Genomic DNA, 19795 nt, shown 5'->3' on the forward strand with positions numbered 1-19795 from the left:
ATGAGCCATGGACCTACTCTTTAGTGGGCCAAAATCTCTACTTACAGCTGGTGTAGGTGTGGTGCTGTCTACTGACATGTAGAAAGCTGCTGTACTCACAAACTGATTCATTATTGATGTTGGACAACAGGAACTATTTCCCATCAGTTGCTCTTTATTTCTTTGTACCACAGAGGAGGTCGGTTTGTTTAGCTGATGAGTCACAAAAGAAAGGCAAACTAGCTCGATCCCTTACAGGTAAGGAATATCACCACTGCTATAACTTCCCTATACATAGAATTAGAATTGGTTTCCTCATTTAAATCTGTTGCTTTTTCTCACCATTTGCTATATAGGTGACCCCCACGTTACACCCATTTGGAGAACAGAAATTCGCTCTTACAAAATACACAAATCATTACCTAAATATTTGAGAATAAAATTCACTTGCGGAATTTATGTGAGAAAAAATTAAATAAATAAACACAAAATTTATTTTTTTCCTCTCGCGTTTCTTGACCCATGTGTAGATGACACAGATTCCTGTTACAGAAAATCATGATACGGATCGCTTTCTAAGAATGCAAATCCACCCGTAACGCGGGGATTGCCTGTACATTTTTTCTCAGGACTATGTTGGGGACTCAATGGACCTACTCTTTCTGTTCTTACAACATTTACTGTTTATTCTGTGTCATGTTATTTATAAATGCTATGATATTGTTTTGAAAACTATCCATTTAATTTCCATTTCAATGAATCTATCCCAACAGTGTCCAGCACCTTCCCTGGGAACCTGTTTATAGATAAACTGTTCCCTCCCTAATGTCAAGCCTGGCAGAAACTGGATGGAGGCTGTAGGTGTCAGGAGTGACGTTAGCAGCAGACAACACCTCACCACTCCTTGCCCGATCTGACCAGATCTCAAAAGAGTGGGCTAAGGCTGTAATAATGTTGAAGGGACCAGTCTGACAGTTTGAAATCTGGGTTGCAAAACCTTTAACATGTTTCATATTTTATAGTGAACTAGAAGTGACAAAAGTTCAGCAAGCCTGACTGGAAAACCTCCGAACCTGTCCCACCCTCGATATCACCTTCCCTCCATCTCTTGCCATCGGTGCCACCTTCGACCCAATGGGTGGGTTCCATTCTGCTCCTGGGTGGTAACCTGCTCCCAACCAAATTTTCAGTCCCAATCTCCTGCAAGGACTCAAGACCTGGATGCGAGAGCAAAGCTCTGGTGTACATGGGGAGGTGGGGAAGATGCCAGTGAGGAGATGGCTGGTGGGTACTCAGGAGCACAGGTTTACCTGCCTGATTATCATTTATGGAATCCATACTCTAGTGCAGGCTGCCCAGTGAGAGTCTGGCTGGATGCTGAGTAGGTGGGCATGTGGCATTAAGCCTGTGAAGGATGTAGATCGGAGAGTCAAGGTTGCTAGTGTTTGAGAGGGGGAGTAGAGAGATTGCCAGGGATAATTATCTGAGGGGCAGAGAGATCAAAGTTGGGTTGAAGATTACAGAAGATTCAAACAAAATAATGAAGTAGAATGTATAAAAAGACTGTGTTGGCATTCCACAAAACTGTTGCTGTGGTAATAACTCGAGGAGAATGTACTGTGAGGTGGAGCGGAGAGTCAGGGAGGGATGATGAGATGCAATGAGGAGGTCAAGCTCGAAGGAGTGACATGGACAGAACACCACAGGGCTTGGAACAAAATTGCAGGGGAGCTGAAGGGGAGAAGTGGGAAGGGAAGAGTGACAATAACAAGAGATATGGCCCTAAGGTGCACTGAGAACAGAAGAACCTTGGCATATAAATCCAAGGAACCTTGACTGTGGCAGCACAAGCTGGTAAAGTGGTGAAAAAGTCACATGGGAAACTTACCTTCATTCGCCGGGACATGGGATAAAAGGAGCAAGGAGTAGATCATAGATCATGGAGAGATACAGCACGGAAACAGGCCCTTTGGCCCACCAAGTCCGTACCAACCATTAATCACCCTGTATACACTAATCCTGTATTAATTCCATTTTTTATTCTCCTCACATTCCCATCAAGTCCCCCCCAACCCCCCCCCCCCCCCCCCCCTGATTCTATCACTCACTTACACACTCAGGGCAAATTACAGGGCCAATTAACCTATCAACCCGCATGTCTCGTGGAGGAAACTGGAGTACCCAAAGTAAACCCACGTGGTCACAGGGAGAACATGCATACTCCACACAGACAGCACCCCAGGTCAGGATTGAACCTGGGTCTCTGGTGCTACGAGGCAGCGTCTGTGCTAGCTGCACTACTGTGCTGCCCCAGGTTACAGTACAACTTCATAAAAAATTGATTAGGCCATAGCTGGAGCGCTGCATACAGGTCTGGTCTCTACACAATAGGAAGGATGTGAGGGGACCGGAGAGGGTGCAGAGCAGATACAGCAGAATGTTGCCTGGGATGCAGCAATTCATTTAAGAGGAGACACAGGAGAAACTGTGTTTGTTTTCCTTGGAGCTGAGAAGGCTGAAGGGGGCACCCGATAGAGGTGTACAAAATAAATTATGAGGGGCATAAATAGAGTAGAAAGTGAGAAAAGTTTCCCCACAGCATGTGTCAAAAACTAGAGGGCATAGATTTAGTGTAAGGGGTTAAAAGATTTTGAGGGAATCTGAGAAAGAACTCTATCAGCTAGAAAGTGGTTAGAATGTGGATCACACTGCCTGAGAAAGTAGGAAAGGCAGGGACAATATTTAGGGTAAGGAGCATAGAGGGAATCTGCAGAAGAATTGTTTCACCTAGAGGGTGGTTGGAATCTGGAACGGTCTGCCTGAGGGCGCGGTGGAGGTAGAGACTCTCACGGCATTTAACAAGTATCTAGTCGAGCCTTAAATTGAAGACACAGAAGGCTAGGGATCAAATGTTGGTAAATGGTCAGGGTGGGTTGATGGGGCTGTTTCTGTGCTGTATGATTCTGTGTGTGACTCTAACCCACTGGCCCCTGACATGAAAGCACATACCACCAAACCCAAGGACAGCTTTGATCCCACTCTTATCAGACTCTTGAAAAGACCTCTCCTACGCTAAAGATGAACTCTTGATCTCCTAATCTACCTTGTCGTGGCCCTTGCTCTTTATTTGTTTACCTGCACTGCACTTTCTCTGTAGGTGCTACACTATATTCTGCATTCTGTTTTTCTTTTAAATCCCTCAGTTACTTATATATGGCATGATCTGTCTGGAAGGCAGGCAAATAGAGGTTTTTCACTGTATCTCAGTGCGCGTGACAATAATAAACTAATACCAATACTATTACTGAGTCCTGCACATCAACATCTAGGGGGAATCACCTAGCAACTGAACTGAAGCAGCCACATACATCCTGTGGCTACAAGGGCAGGTCAGGTGCTGGGTATCCTGTAGCTAGTGATCCACCTCTCGACTGTCCAAAGCCTTTCCACCCTCTACATAGGACAAGTCAGGGGTACGATGGAATGCTCTCCACTTGCCTGGATGAGTTCAGTTCCGACAGCTCTCAAGAAGCTTCACACCATCCGGGGCGCAGCAGCTCATTTGCATCTACCCCATTCAACACCTAAACTTTCACTCCCTCCACACTGGCACACAATGTCTGTCTGGCTTCTATGAAACGTGCACCTCAGTTACTCACCCCGGCTACTCTGAAAGCAATTCCCAAACCCACTATCTCTTCACTGAGAAGGGTGAGGGCAGCAAGTGCAAGAGAATACTGCCACCTGCAGATTTCCCACCAGATCACAAACTACTTGACTGGAACTGTCCTGATGAAGGGTCTTGGCCCGAACCGTGCCTGACCCCCTAAATTTCTCCAGCATTTTGTGTGTGTGACTTGGCACTTTATCACCATTCATTCATCGTTGTCGGGTCTACATCTTGGGACTCCCTCCCCTACAAGCACTTTGGGAGCATCTTCACCGCAGTGGTTCAAGGAAGTGGCTCACCCCCTTCTCAAGGTCACTTAGGGATGGGCAGTAAACGATGCCCTTGCCAGCAGTGTCCAGATCTTAAGAGATGAACAAATAAACATAACATAATAGTGTTGATGTGTGGGACTCAGTATTGGTATTGGTATTGGTATTAATGGGAAGGTCGGTGAGGAGGAAAGGGAGAGAGAGGAAGGTATTGGGGTAGCTCTTAGAGATGAAGGTCACTGCCGTGGAGACCATTTGATTACCATGGCAGTGAGGAGTGATGGCAGGGCGTGAGGTGGTTACAGAGTGGTTAACAGGTGAGCTTGTGGGGCTTGCCTGAAGCCCATGAAACCCAGTCAGGCTGATTTGAAGACAGAATCAGGGAAAGGATTCAGAAGTAAGTTATGTAACTGGGCAACCCACCTCCTGGAGCAGGTTCATTATCCTCTTCCCCATTTCTGTTAAAGATGGGTGTAGGTGTATTTGGTTTGAAACTTTTTAAGTTTGCACCCCTGTTGTTCAGGTGCTTGATTCACATTTGTACATTTAGAAATGATCCATGCCTTTGAAGCTTCCTTCCGTGACAGCACACCATCCGCCTGACATTAATCTACGTTAACAGCCCAGCGCCACTTAATGTAATTACCTGTTCTGCAAAACGTGTTGAATTTTATCTAAATGAGGAACCATGCACCACGGACAATGGAAATTCATTTATCTACCATCTGGTGCACCTGAAGAACTTTAAAACCCAGCCTGTAGATGCTATTGTCGCAAGCTCGAGAAATCAGCTTGCAATGCAGTGTATCTCTAGTGCATATGCAACATTACTGACATCATCTTTTATTCACTTACAAAGATTATGACGCATGCATAGATACATTAAAAATAGAACTAGTAAACATTGTGTGAGGCACTTTGTAATTGAGCTTAAACACCCTTAAGAGGGAATGTGAGAAACAATTCTGTCACCCAGAAGGTGCCCTGAGCTGAAATACCATTAAGAGCGTTAATGTACAGAGAGATCTTGGTATGCAAGTCCATAGCTCTCATGCAAGTAGATAGGGTGGTAAAGAAGGTGTATGACATGCTTGCCTTCATTGGTCGGAGCACTGAGTATAAGAGTCAGGAAATATGTTGTAGCTCTATAAAACTTTGGTTAGGCCACATTTGGAGTATTATTTTCAGTTCTGGTCGTCCCATTGCAGGAAGGATGTGGAGGCTTTGGAAAGGGTGCAGAAGAGGTTTGGACAGTATGAGCTATAAGGAGAGGTTGGACAAACTTGGGTTGGTTTCTGTGGAGCGTCGGAGGCTGAGGGGAGACCTGATAGAGGTTTATAAAATTATGAGGGGCATAAATAGAATAGATAGCCAGAATTTTTTTTTCCCAAGGTAGAAATGTTGAATACTAGAGGGCAGAGCTTTTAATGTGAGAGGGGGAAAGTTTAAGGGAGATGTGAAAATCTAGGTTTTTAACACAGAGTTGTAGGTGCCTAGATTGCACTGCTCTGTCTGGTGGGGGAAGCAGATGTGATAGTGGCATTTAAAAGGCATTTAAACAGACACTTGAACATTTTGGAATGGAAGGATATGGATCATATACAGGCATATGGGATTAATTTTATTTGGCATCATGATCAGCATAAACAATGTGGGCCGAAAGGCCTGTACCTGTGCTCTAGTGTTCTATGTTGTATGTTAAATGGCAGTCTACAGAACTGAAGGTTTGCAATGGGCTAATCAAAAGAGAGGTATTTTCTAGTATTATGAGAGAGGTGTAACGGAAGATTGTTTTAATTGCAATTATTGGCAAGAAATGACATATTGGTCTGGCAGGTGAGGTTAACGAGATGGCGCAGTGGTTAATGTTGACAGCCCAGCGCCACTTAATGTAATTACCTGTTCTGCAAAGCATGTTGAATTTTATCTCAGCTCCAGGGACTAAGGTTTGATGTTGACTCCAGTCTGATGCTGTCTGTGTGGAGTTTACGGGTTCTCTCTGTAACAGTGTGAGTTTCCCTGGATGCTCCAGTTTCCTTCCATAACTCAAAGACATGAAGGTTGGTAATTTAATTGGCTACCGTAAATTATCCTTCAGTATAGTTTAATTGCAAAGAGAATAAAAGAGGGAATTTATGGACATGGTGTGAGAGGGAATAAGTGTTAGAGGTACAGGAAAATAAGGAAAGGGGAAATGGGGCTTATGGGATTGTTTCCGTGTCCTCCCGAGTTGTTGTAAGGTTTAGGATGCACTCCTGATGAGTGAAATGTCTAATCAGGCCAGTGGCAGACCATGGGACACTACTGGTGAGCTACTGCCCAAGCCCTTAAACTGGATCACAGGCACTGAACACTGGAACAGTGAATTTCAGATTCACTCCCATCACTTATGTTGACCTTATCAATGGCTAGAAATGTGTTGCAGTGCATCATCGATTAGAGCCACTGGCTCACAGTGTAAGAGACCCGGGTTCAAATCTGACCTCCGGAGCTGCCTGTGTGGAGTTTGCACGTTCTTCCTATGGCTGTGTGTGTTTCCTCCGGGTGCTCCGGTTTCCTCCCACGTTCTGAAGGTGAGCGGGTTGGTAGGTTAATTGGTCACTGTAAATTGCCCCTTGTGTAAGTGAGTGATGGAGGACTTGATGAGATAGTGGAGAGAATTTAAAAAATGGGATTAATGTAGAGTTAGTGTGAATGGGTAGTTAATGGTCAGTGAGGGCTCAGTGGGCTGAAGGGCCTTTTTCCATGCTGTGTTTCTCCATGACTATAGCTTTGTGACAGCCCTGAATGTAAATGAGGTAGAAAGTGCTAGTGGAAATGTCAGATCAGAGAACTGCCTTTATAATCTCCTGATGCAATATGTCACTGTATAAATTGCCGCTTGGCCATCTCTTCCCTCCTATTGATTTAATCTGTTGGGAGGAACAACAGAGTGATCTGTTCATATGGTTTATGTATTGCTGCTCCTCAGCTAACAGACTCTGACTGGAATTACAGGGGATTAGTCCAAGAAGGAGAGCTGGCCAACAGGGTTCTGTGTGGTCAGCAGATATCAGCCATGCAGATTGATAGGGCTCAACTCATTCCTTAGAGTTTTGACACATGGAGAATAGTGTAGGACAAAGAGATCTTACACGATGTACCAAATAATAAAACTTATAGCTTTTTACTATTTCCTAGATCTTGGCCTAAATCAATTATAGACAGATAGAATGGGTGCTCCTCTAACTTAGGGAATAAGATAAGCTTGAGCACCCTCAATGACCTGGACATGTTGATAAATGCCTTCAGTCTGCAGTGAACACTTGGCATTGCCCTCTGTAAACACACACAGTTTTTGAACTTTGGTTCATGCATACATCTGAACTCAATGGTTGCTGACAGGTTCTTGCCAGAGAACTTGTCACTCCATTCTTTGCTGGACTCCAGACAAAATCAAACACAAACTTGCCAGAATTCCCCGGCATTTAGTCCAGGGAATCTGGTCATAGATTGGACTGGACACAATATCCAGGAGCCCATTCACTTCAATTGAGGATTCAAAACATCTGAGAAAAATGATAAAAAGAAAGGTACTTTTTTTAATTGCTTAGTTTTGCAGTAATGTTTTATAATGATTTATATGTTTTTATTGTGCTTTCATTTGTTAACTTTATAAAGTGTTTAGTAATTGTTTATTGCATTTTTAATAGTTTTCGAGTATTTTTGAATATCAGAGATAGCTTTGACATATGGCAAAGTGGGGGTGTGGCTTTACTGTCTATCAAAGATCTTCCCAGTGGCTTTGTGTACAAGGCTTGTTCTGGCCTTGGTCTATCCTTATGTTTCATCTTCACTTTATTCATTTCTGGGATTTGGGTGTTGCTGGTAAGGCTGGCATTTATTGCTCACCTCTGATTGCTCTTGAGAAGGTGACTGTATGCAGAACTCCAAGTGAAAGTCCTCTCACAGCACTATCGGATAGGGAGTTTCAGTGACACTGAAGGACCACAAAATATATTGGACCACAAAGGATAGTGTTTGACTTGGAGAGGAACCTGCAGGAAGTGGTGTTCTCATACACCATGCCCTCCTTGTTGGTAGAGTTGCAAGTTTGAGAGGTGCTGGTGGCATAGCCTGAGTGACTAACTGCTGTACATTTTATAGATGGTACACATTGCAGCCACTGTGTGCTAATGATGGAGGGAATGAACGTTTAAGGTGCCAGATGGGGTGACTATTGGGCTGTTCTGTCCTGGATTGTAGTGTGCTTCTTAGGAGTTTCTGGAGCTGTACTCATCCAAGCAAGTGGACTCTTGACCACACTCTTGACCTGTGCTTTGGAGATGGTGGAAAGGATTTGGGGTGTCAGAAGTTAAGTCCGTTGTTTGAGGAGTGAGGGGGGTAGGAATAGACTGGAAGCAGGGTTGAGGGAATCACCAGGGACTGACATTCCTAAAGTTCAGAAGGAAGAATGCATTGGGATTGGAATTTTGTGGAATGGATTGGAAAGGTTGGAGAGATCAGGGACCAAAATATCAGAAGCTGGATGGAATGGAACTGGAAATTTTTGGGACTGGTTGAACCATAGAACCATAGAACCATACAGCACAAAACAGGCCCTTCGGCCCACCATGTTGTGCCGTCCATCAGACCATTCTCACACTACCTAACCCCTTCCTCCCGCATATCCCTCTATCTCACATTCCTCCATATGCCTATCCAACAAGCTCTTGAACCTGTTCAATGTATCTGCCTCCACCACCACCCCAGGCAGTGCATTCCATGCACCAACCACTCTCTGGGTGAAAAACCTCCCTCTGACATCTCCCCTGAACCTCCCACCCATAACCTTAAAGCAATGACCTCTCGTCTTGAGCATTGGTGCCCTGGGAAGGAGGCGCTGACTGTCTACTCTATCCAGTCCTCTCAATATTTTATATACCTCTATCATGTCTCCTCTCATCCTCCTCCTTTCCAGTGAATAAAGCCCTAGCACCTTAAGCCTCTCCTCATATTCAATACTCTCCAATCCAGGCAGCATCCTGGCAAATCTCCTCTGCACCCTCTCCAATGCCTCCACATCCTTCCTATAATGAGGCGACCAGAACTGAACACAGTACTCTAAGTGTGGCCTAACTAGAGTTTTGTAAAGCTGCATCATCACCTCGCGGCTCTTAAACTCAATCCCGTGACTTATGAAAGCCAACATCCCATTGGCCTTCTTAACTGCTCTTTCCACTTGTGAGGCAACTTTCAATGAACTGTGAATATGAACCCCCAGATCCCTCTGCTCCTCCACACTGCCAAGTACCTTGCTATTCACCTAGTACTCTGCCCTGGAGTTTGTCCTTCCAAAGTGTACCACCTCACACTTCTCCGGATTGAACTCCATCTGCCACTTGTCAGCCCAGCTCTGCATCCTATCAATATCCCTCTGTATCTGCCACTTGTCAGCCCAGCTCTGCATCCTATCAATATCACTCTGTAAGCTCCGACAGCCCTCCACACTATCCACAACACCGCCTATCTTAGTGTCGTCCGCAAACTTACTAACCCAGCCCTCCAGCCCCTCATCTAAGTCATCTATAAATATCACAAAAAGTGGAGGTCCCAGAACCGATCCCTGTGGGACACCACTAGTCACTGCCTTCCAATCCGAGGGCATTCCTTCCACCACAACCCTTGCTTTCTACATGCAAGCCAATTCCTAATCCACACAGCCAAGCTTCCTTGGATCCCTTGGCCTCTGACCTTCTGAAGAAGCCTACCATGAGGAACCTTATCAAATGCCTTACTAAAATCCATGTAAACCACATCCACTGCACTGCCCTCATCAATCTTCCTGGTCACCTCCTCAAAGAACTCTATCAGGCTTGTGAGGCAAGATCTTCCCTTCACAAAGCTATGCTGGCTGTCCCTAATCAGTCCATGATTCTCAAAGTGTTCATAAATCCTATCCCTTAGAATCCTTTCTAACAGCTTACCCACCACAGACGTGAGACTCACCGGTCTATAATTCCCTGGCCTATCCCTATTACCTTCTTTGAACAAGGGGACAACATTCGCAACCCCCCAATCCTCCGGCACCACCCCCATAGACAACGAAGACTCAAAGATCCTTACCAGCGGTTCAGCAATCTCCTCCCTAGCCTCTCGAAGCAGCCTGGGGAAAATCCCCTCAGGCCCCGGAGATTTATCTGTCTTAATATTATTTAACAACTTCAACACATCCTCTCTCTTGATATCAACAACCTCGAGAACATTACCCCTACCAGCACTCCCTTCCGCGTCATCAAGACCCCTCTCCCTGGTGAATACCGAAGAGAAGTACTCATTGAGAACTTCTCCCACTTCCGCCGCCTCCAGGCAAATTCTCCCACCTTTGTCCTTAATCGGACCTACCTTCACCCTAGCCATCCTCCTACCCTTCACGTACTTGAAAAAGGCCTTGGGATTTTCCTTAACCCTACTAGCCAAAGCCTTTTCATGTCCCCTTCTAGCTCTCCTCAGCCCTTTCTTAAGTTCCTTCCTTGCTACCCTATATTCCTCACGGGCCCTGTCTGAACCTTGCGTATGCTACCTTCTTCTCCCTAACAAGTCGTTCCACCTCTCTCGTCACCCACGATTCCTTCACCCTGCCATTCCTTCTCTGCCTCACCGGGACATATTTATCCCTAACATCCTGCATAAGATCCCTGAACATCGACCACATCTCCATGGTGGGTAAGCTGTTAGAAAGGATTCTAAGGGATAGGATTTATGAACACCTTGAGAATCATGGACTGATTAGGGACAGCCAGCATGGCTTTGTGAAGGGAAGATCTTGTCTCACAAGCCTGATAGAGTTCTTTGAGGAGGTGACCAGGAAGATTGATGAGGGCAGTGTGGTGGATGTGGTTTACATGGATTTTAGTAAGGCGTTTGATAAGGTTCCTCATGGTAGGCTTCTTCAGAAGGTCAGAGGCCAAGGGATCCAAGGAAGCTTGGCTGTGTGGATTAGGAATTGGCTTGCATGTAGAAAGCAAGGGTTGTGGTGGAAGGAGTGCCCTCGGATTGGAAGGCAGTGACTGGTGGTGTCCCGCAGGGATCGGTTCTGGGACCTCTACTTTTTGTGATATTTATAGATGACTTAGATGAGGGGGTGGAAGGCTGGGTTAGTAAGTTTGCGGACGACACTAAGATAGGCGGTGTTGTGGATAGTGTGGAGGGCTGTCGGAGCTTACAGAGGGATATCGATAGGATGCAGAGCTGGGCTGACAAGTGGCAGATGGAGTTCAATCCGGAGAAGTGTGAGGTGGTACACTTTGGAAGGACAAACTCCAGGGCAGAGTACAGGGTAAACGGCAAGGTACTTGGCAGTGTGGAGGAGCAGAGGGATCTGGGGGTTCATATTCACAGTTCATTGAAAGTTGCCTCACAGGTGGAAAGAGCAGTTAAGAAGGCCAATGGGATGTTGGTTTTCATAAGTCGTGGGATTGAGTTTAAGTGCCGCGAGGTTATGATGCAGCTTTACAAAACTCTAGTTAGGCCACACTTAGAGTACTGTGTTCAGTTCTGGTCGCCTCATTATAGGAAGGATGTGGAGGTATTGGAGAGGGTGCAGAGGAGATTTGCCAGGATGCTGCCTGGATTGGAGAGTATTGAATATGAGGAGAGGCTTAAGGTGCTAGGGCTTTATTCACTGGAAAGGAGGAGGATGAGAGGAGACATGATAGAGATTTATAAAATATTGAGAGGAATAGATAGAGTAGACAGTCAGCGCCTCCTTCCCAGGGCACCAATGCTCAAGACGAGAGGTCATGGCTTTAAGGTTATGGGTGGGAGGTTCAGGGGAGATGTCAGAGGGAGGTTTTTCACCCAAAGAGTGGTTGGTGCATGGAATGCACTGCCTGGGGTGGTGGTGGAGGCAGATACATTGAACAGGTTCAAGAGCTTGTTGGATAGGCATATGGAGGAATGTGAGATAGAGGGATATGCGGGAGGAAGGGGTTAGGTAGTGTGAGGGTGGTCTGATGGACGGCACGACACGGGCCGAAGGGCCTGTTTTGTGCTGTATGGTTCTATGGTTCTATGGTACATTTTCCTTCAAAAAGGACATCCCAATTTACACTCCCAAGTTCTCTCCTTATAGCCTCATAGTTAGCCCTTCCCCAATTGAAAAACCTCTTGTCCTCTCTGTACCTGTCCCTGTGCATGATAATTTTAAAGGTTATGGAGCAATGGTCACTGTCACCCAAATGCTCACCCACCAATAGATCCTTCACCTGTCCCGGTTCATTTCCTAAAACTAGATCTAACATGGCATTCCCTCTAGTCGGCCTGTCAACATACTGCGTCAGGAATCCCTCCTGGACACAATTAACAAATTCCATCCCATCTAAACCTTTGGCACTAAGCAGGTTCCAGTCTATATTTGGGAAGTTGAAGTCTCCCATTATAACAACCCTGTTATTTCTGCTTCTCTCCAAACACTGCCTGCCAATCTGCTCCTCTATATCTCTACTGCTACCGGGGGCCCTATAGAATACTCCTAGTAGAGTAACTGCTCTTTTCTTGTTCCTTAATTCCACCCATACGGACTCTAGAGATGATCCTTCTACAACATCCACCTTTTCCACAGCCGTAACAGTGTCCCTGACCAGTATCGCCACCCCTCCACCTCTTCTCCCCCCTTCCCTATCCCTCTTAAAACACCAAAGACCAGGAATATTCAATATCCACTCCTCTCCTGACGTCAGCCACGTCTCAGTAATAGCCACGATATCATAGTCCCCCATACTTATCCAAGCCCTTAGTTCATCCCCCTTATTCCTGACACTTCTTGCATTTAAGTAAACACACTTCAGTCCATCTACCTTACTACTTTTACAGCCTGTATTCTGCTTCTCCTTCCCCAAAGCCTCTCTACCTGTTTGATCTAACTTTTGCCCATTCCCTTCTTCCTCTGACCTACTCTTCCGGTTCCCTTCCCCCTCACAAACTAGTTTAAACCCTCCTGAACCACCCTAGCAAATCTCACCGCAAGGATATTGGCCCCCTTCTGGTTCGGGTGTAACCCGTCCTCTCTGTACAGGCCCCACCTTCCCGAGAAGAGATCCCAATGATCCAGAAATCTAAAACCCTCCCTCCTGCACCAGCTTCTGGGAGGAGTTGAAATCAAGGACCAGAAGTTCAGAAGAAGGGGCATCTGGATTAGTCATTCAGAGAAGGGGATTTGTGATCTATGGGTTCAGAAAGAGAGAGAAAGAGGTGTGGGAACAGATTGGGTGGCAGGGAGGTTATTGCAGTAAGCTAAGCCATGATTTCACTAAATGGTGGAGCTGCACTCATGGGCTGAGTGGCCCATTCCTGCTCCTAATTCAAACATTCCATGTGCTCCTGATGTGGAACTCCTGCTGGTGGTGTGACACTGACACATTGTCTTTCAATAGTGGCATAAAACAACCCAGATATGGTCACTATTGCTTCTCATTCCAAAGAAAAAAATAATTTTCAGTCTCATAATGCTGAAGAGAAGCAGCACTGTGCAATTGAATTTCTGGCTGCACATCCTGTAAGGTTATGCTGCCACCCAGGTCTTGCCAATCAAACTGAGGGAGGCTTTCCTGCAGTAAGTTCTGTATCTCCGTGGTTAGTGCACCCAGCAGTTCCACACCCCTGTACTTTCTCATTGTTGTTGTTGTTGAGAGTGTAATGCTATGTAGATGAAACAGACAGATTTATTGAAAGACTAGACTCTGATCCAGGAAGTGGTCTTCAACTGCAACCTTTCATTATTCAGACTGCTTTACATTCTAAGGAAGTGGCAGTAAGTCAAGAGTTAATGCTGGTGATATCACAGAAACTCTTACAACTCAAACTAGCTCCCACTTAGTAATAGCAGCATCACCCACACAATTAATCAGCTCTCATTATGTTTGTCAGAGACTTTGCTGTTCTTGTATTCTGAGGTAAGAAAGTATCTATATTGGATAAGGCGTGGGCAAAATGATTGTTCTTGGATAGTGGGTGGGTTTCTCCATGAGCAGCTGAGTCAAAGGTGATGGAGAAATAGAAAGTTGGAGAAATTGCAGGGACTCACCTCCATCTTGGATCTTTTGTAGAGTCATGAAGAGAAGCCAATTCTGGGTCCGCTGAGTGGTTTTACAACTAGCGTTGGTATTGGTATTGGTTTATTATTGTCACTTGTATCGAGGTACAGTGAAAAACTTGTCTTGCATACCAATTGTACAGGTCAATTCATTACACAGTGCAGTTACATTGAGTTAGTACAGAGTGCATTGAGGTACATAGAACATTACAGTACAGTACAGGCCCTTCGGCCCACAATGTTGTGCCGACAATTTATCCTGCTCTAAGATCTACCTAACCCTTCCCTCCCGCTTAGCCCCCTATTTTTCTATCATTCATGTGTCTATCTAAGAGTATCTTAAATGTTCCTAATGTATCTGCCCCCACAATCTCTGCAGGCAGTGAGTTCCATGCACCCACCACTCTCTGTGGAAAAAACTTACCCCTGACATCCCCCTTATACCTTCCTCCAATTACCTTAAAATCATGTCCCCTTGTGTTAGCCATTGTCACACTGGGAAAAAGTCTCTGACTGTCCACTTGATCTATTCCTCTTATCATCTTGTACACCTCTAGCAAGTCCCCTCTCATCTTCCTTCTCTCCAAAGAGAAAAACCCTAGCTCACTCAACCTATCCTCATAAGACGTGCTCTCCAATCCAGGCAACATCCTGGTAAATCTCCTCTGCACCCTCTCTAAAGCTTCCACATCCTTTCTATAATGAGGCAACCAGAACTGAACACAATACTCCAAGTGTGGTCTGACCAGAGTTCTACAGAGCTGCAATGTCACCTAGCGGCTCTTGAACTCAATACCCCGACTAATGAAGGCTGACACTCCATATACCTTCTTAACAACCCTATCGATCTGCGTGGCAACTTTGAGGGATCAATGGACATGGACCCCAAGATCCCTCTGTTCCTCCATGCTGCTAAGTGTCCTGCCATTAACCTTGTATTCTACCTTCAAATTCAATCTCCCGAAGTGTATCACTTCACCCTTATCTGGGTTGAACAGGTAAAAACAATAACAGTACAGAGTAGAGTGTCACAGCTACGGAGGAAGTACAGTGCAGGTAGACAGTAAGATGTAAGGTCACAACAAGGTAGATTGTGAGGTCAAGAGTCCCTCTTATTGTATAAGGGAACCGTTCAATAGTCTTATCACAGTGGGATAGAAGCTGCCCTTGAGCCTGGTGGCATGTGTACTCAGGCTCCTGTATCTCTGCCTGATGGGAGAGGAGAGAAGAGAGAATGTCTGGGGTGGGTGGGGTCTTTGATTATGCTGGCTGCTTTACCAAGATAATGAGAAGTATAGACAAGAGTCCATGGAGGGGAGGCTGGTTTCCATGATGTGCTGAGCTGTGTCCACAACTCTCTCCAGTTTCTTGTGGTCCTGGGCAGAGCAGTTGCCATACCAAGTTGTAACCTCATTGCAGGGATTGCAGCATGCCAAAGTTTCTATTTGTCTTTTGTCTCTCCTATGTGCAGTTGGTGGATATGGAGGGAGTAAAAACAGTTCAGAGGATCAACGTCTAAAGTTACCCAAGTCCATTTCAGTGACACCTCAGCAGCCCAGCACCACAGAGTGGATCAATGAGGAGGAATCAGAGAACCTACAGAGTTCTGATGAAAAGGAAATAAATCAGATAGGAAGGGATCAGAATGAAATTAACATGGAAAACAAAAAGTCTGGGCTAAAATTAAAGCTCAGATTTGCTCCTCAGACTACAATTGAAAATGGATTGTCACAGAATGAAATCAGCAATGGTAGGAGACTGCCCCATGCACCTCCATTAACCCGACAGTTTTCTGAGCAAATCAGTGACAGAGAGCCAACACAGAATGAATAAAAGAGAATGTAACATTGATTCAAGAGTTGATGTGAGTATTCTACATTCAACCTTACCTTAAAAACAGTCGCTTTTCTATATAGGATTTTCTAGCATTACATTACACTGTTGGCAATTAGTGGACTAGTGTCACTAGCTCTCTCTCTGGAACGGCAAGGCAGAGTCAACTGTACAGTAGCTGGCATATTGGCTCATACAACTGAAACTCATTCAGTGGATAAAATTATTTTAATAATCAAACTAATATCTGTATAACATCATGATGAATATAAGTTTCAAAATGCATGGCCAAAAAGCAGTTAACTGGAAACAACTCTTTATGATACAAATATCTGTAAGACATTACTTTGCATGCTGCTTTAATAAAGATCATAATATAGGGTAACAACATAATTAAAATGAACGTTAAAAGGAAGTCACATTAAGACATTGGCATTGAAATCTATTCTTGGTCACTTGTGCATTATAATCCACTTAGAAAGGTTTATTTAATTGGTTCTAGTCAAACTACATTTCCAAAGTGAAGTGGAAAGGACAGGCATTAAAACATTGCATAGGCAAAGCAGAAGGACTTTCTACCTTTTCAAGTCTTTATGCACAAATACCATCAATTTCCAACTTCCAGGCTAATGGCTCTCCAGTTTTGTAAACTGCCATTTACCGTTTGAAAATCTTATCACCATAAACTTCCAATAGTAAGGGAGAAGTTATATCTCACCACTTTAATCAGTTGGTGTAGCAAATATGCTGTACAATTAGTCATTATTACCTTGTCTGAGCCTGCTTGAAACTTTGTAGAGGCAATTAAATAAATGTGATTGCAAATGGCTTCACTCATCCAGATGTCCAAGGCTTTCATCTATTGACATTATCTCACAAAGAGGATGAATTCTTAAGTTCCTACAGTGAGGCTGTCAGATTCCAAATCAATCTGATGAGCTGCCACACTATGAACATGAAGCATTGTGCACTTTATAAATGTAATGACAAGTCTGGGACAGAGGTAACATCCTCTCTAATATTTGTTGTATATATATCTCGTTCACATTACTGTTCTTGGACTATTGAACACTACAACTCTGATTCAAATATGCCTTCCATCTTGTGGACTTCCCTGCTGAAAAGCATTTTGAAAGTGGAAGGTAGTGCAATATTAAACATTTGTATATCATCTCATGTACTAATGTGTTATAATGTAACTATGTACTGTATATATAACATACCATATGGTATTGTAACTGTATTGTACATATAGCTGATTTATCACAAGCTTTTAATTAATTGTATGTATTGTATATATAGATATCTGATAACTGGCTAGAGATCCATTTTGTTGTTGTGAGAAATAAATACTCGAGTGAATCAACAATAGTCCCTCAGCATCTTTATCTTTACAAGTTGAACAGTTTATTACATTTTTTTATACCGGTCCATCCCCTGCTGAGGGATTTGAAACCAATTTGAGCATTAAAGGTAAATAAGATTAAAAGAAAGGCATACTTTTATCCAGAACCTTCCACATCTAATTCAGAATGTGCCAACATACATTAAAGCCAATTAAGAACTTCTTGAATTGTGGTCATTATAACATAGGAAATGCTGTAGTTTTTTTTACTCAGCAAGCTCCCAATGTCTTAGAACTGTTGATTGAGGGTTATGTACTGGTCAGGATACTAGGGATCTTTGTGACAATGTTATTAAAGATTTTGCATCCAGATGGCAGATTGTACATATGAATACTTTGTGGGGCGTGAATGTGCATATCTTCCAGCTCAGAGGTAGAGTGCTGTCAATTGGACCACAGCCTACACTAGAGAGAGAGAGAGGAGGAAAGGGGAATGCAAGAGAGAGAGGGTTTAGCAGAGAAATATGCTAACCCATGGACCAACACCAATGTGTTGTGGTCACACAGTTATTTTCCTAATAAGATCTAGTCCGGCATTTGAAACACCATACCCCATTTTACAAATCTTGTTTATTTTTTTCTATTAATCCTACAGATAGTTATGCTGTAATGTGTATTTCCATAAAGTGAATTGGTTATAACATGATTGATGGATTAGGGAACACTATTTGCATTACATGGGCCACATTGGTTATTGCACGATCGTGATCTGGAAATCTTGTTTAAATCTGTGCTTTGAAGGCAACTACAGCCTATTCTGCTATAACATGACTTTCTACAATGAAAGGTTTCTCAAGAATGTACTATTGTGTTATAGCAGAACTACCTGTACTTATTTATGACAACCTTTTAAATCAACAATTTTTAAAAAATGCATATGCACTTTACTTGTTTAAGCTTTCCACTTAATTGTTTTTTTCTCTCTTAGTTATTTACATAAAAGAGACATCCTTTCCTTTGTAGTTCTTGCTGGAAAGAAAGACTTGCATATATATGAACCTTTAATAAATCATAAGGTCTTAAAATTGTGTAGCCCCTCAGTTATAAATAGTTTGTAATACAGTCAATTTGTACACAGCAAATTCTCACAAGTAGCTTTGTGACAAACAGATAATGAAATGAGTTGATGGTTGCAAACTAAGTATTGGCAGCACTTCAGGAGAACTACCTAGCTTGTTTTCAGTACAGAGCTTTTGAAGCCTGAGAGGGCATTTGAGCCCTTAAGGCATATTCCCTCTGTACTGCACTGAAGTGTCAGTCTAGATTTTGAGCTTTAGAATCTAGAGTCAGTCTTCAAGCTCAGTTTTATTACACTGGGCAGCCACTGCACCAAGAAAGATTTACCCCATCATTGTGTCTCCAAAAAAAATAGCACAGGCATGCTTTGACTGAAAAATTGACAGTGATTGCAGTGCTGAGATCAAATTACTTAATGAGTAATCTGTTCCATGTTTGGTACATGCAGATCCCCACAGGAACGTGAATAAAATAACTAATTTAAATCTTTAACTTAAAATTTAGTTTGGAGTTTTTGTGATGTTGTGGCTAATATTTTACTTTCACTTAAGACCTAAAAAAATTATCTGATTGTTATCACATTGATCTATATGGGAAATTGATTTCCGGAAATTATAAGTTGAATTTCATCAAGCTTTAATTTCTGTTTGTGTGGTTAACCTTGCCATTCTAGTCTAAGTTGAGTGGAGTTGCTAAAACTGAGACACAAGAGACTGTAGCTGCTGAAATCTGGAGCAATACACAAAGAGCTGGAGGAACTCAGCGAGTCAGGCAGTGTCTGTGGAGACAAATGGACAATTGACGTTTGAGCTGAGACCCGTCACCTGGACTGAAAGATGGAGAGGAGATAGGCAGTATAAAGAGGTGAAGGGAAGGGGTGGAGCAAGAGCTGGCAGGTGATAGGTGGATCCGGGTGAGAGGGGTGATAGGCAGATGGGGGAGTGGGAAGAGTAGGAATGATGTCATAAGATGGCAAGTGATAGGAGGAAGTGACAAAGGGCTGAAAATGATGGAATCTGATAGGAGAGGAAAGTTGTCAGTTCATCCCTCCCCACCCTTCCCCCCTCCCTCCCCAGGCACTCACCCCTATAACCACAAGAAGTGTAACACCTCTCCCTACACCTCCTCCCTCATCACCATCCAGGGCCCTAAACAGCCCTTCCATGTGTGGCGGTTTTTCACATGTGAATCCGTCGGTGTCACTTATTGCATCCAGTGCTCCTGGTTTGGCCTCCTCTACATCGGTGAGACCCGATGCAGATTGAGTGATCACTTCGCCGAACATCTTCATTTCGTCCGCCATGGCTGCCCAGATCTCCTGGTTGCCAGCCATTTTAATTCCTCTCCCCATTCCCACACCGGTATGTCTGTCCTCGGCATCCTCCACTGCCAAGTTGAGGCAAAACACGAACTAGGGGAACAGCACCTCATATTCCGCCTGGGTAGTCTGCAACATGCCAGCACGAACAATGAATTCTCCAACTTCCGGTAACTTCTCCCTCCCTGTTCCTTTTGTCTCTCCTCATGATCCCACCAGCTCCCATCACCCT

The 19795-nt window shown here is 44.1% G+C and overlaps 1 protein-coding gene across 3 annotated transcripts in view; it reads left to right on the forward strand.

Annotated features, from left to right (window-relative positions):
- Nucleotides 1-17173, forward strand: part of LOC127573954 (sodium/hydrogen exchanger 2-like) — a 128263-nt gene extending 111090 nt beyond the window's left edge. For all 3 annotated transcript variants that reach the window (XM_052022577.1, XM_052022578.1, XM_052022579.1), the window contains exons 11-12: nucleotides 174-237; nucleotides 15462-17173. In XM_052022577.1, the coding sequence (XP_051878537.1) occupies nucleotides 174-237; nucleotides 15462-15823 (426 nt within the window). In that variant the 3' untranslated portion in view covers nucleotides 15824-17173. The remainder of the gene's footprint in view (nucleotides 1-173; nucleotides 238-15461) is intronic.
- Nucleotides 17174-19795: the final 2622 nt, after the last annotated feature.

Source organism: Pristis pectinata, chromosome 8, assembly GCF_009764475.1.
Source record: "Pristis pectinata isolate sPriPec2 chromosome 8, sPriPec2.1.pri, whole genome shotgun sequence".
Lineage (NCBI taxonomy): Eukaryota > Metazoa > Chordata > Chondrichthyes > Rhinopristiformes > Pristidae > Pristis > Pristis pectinata.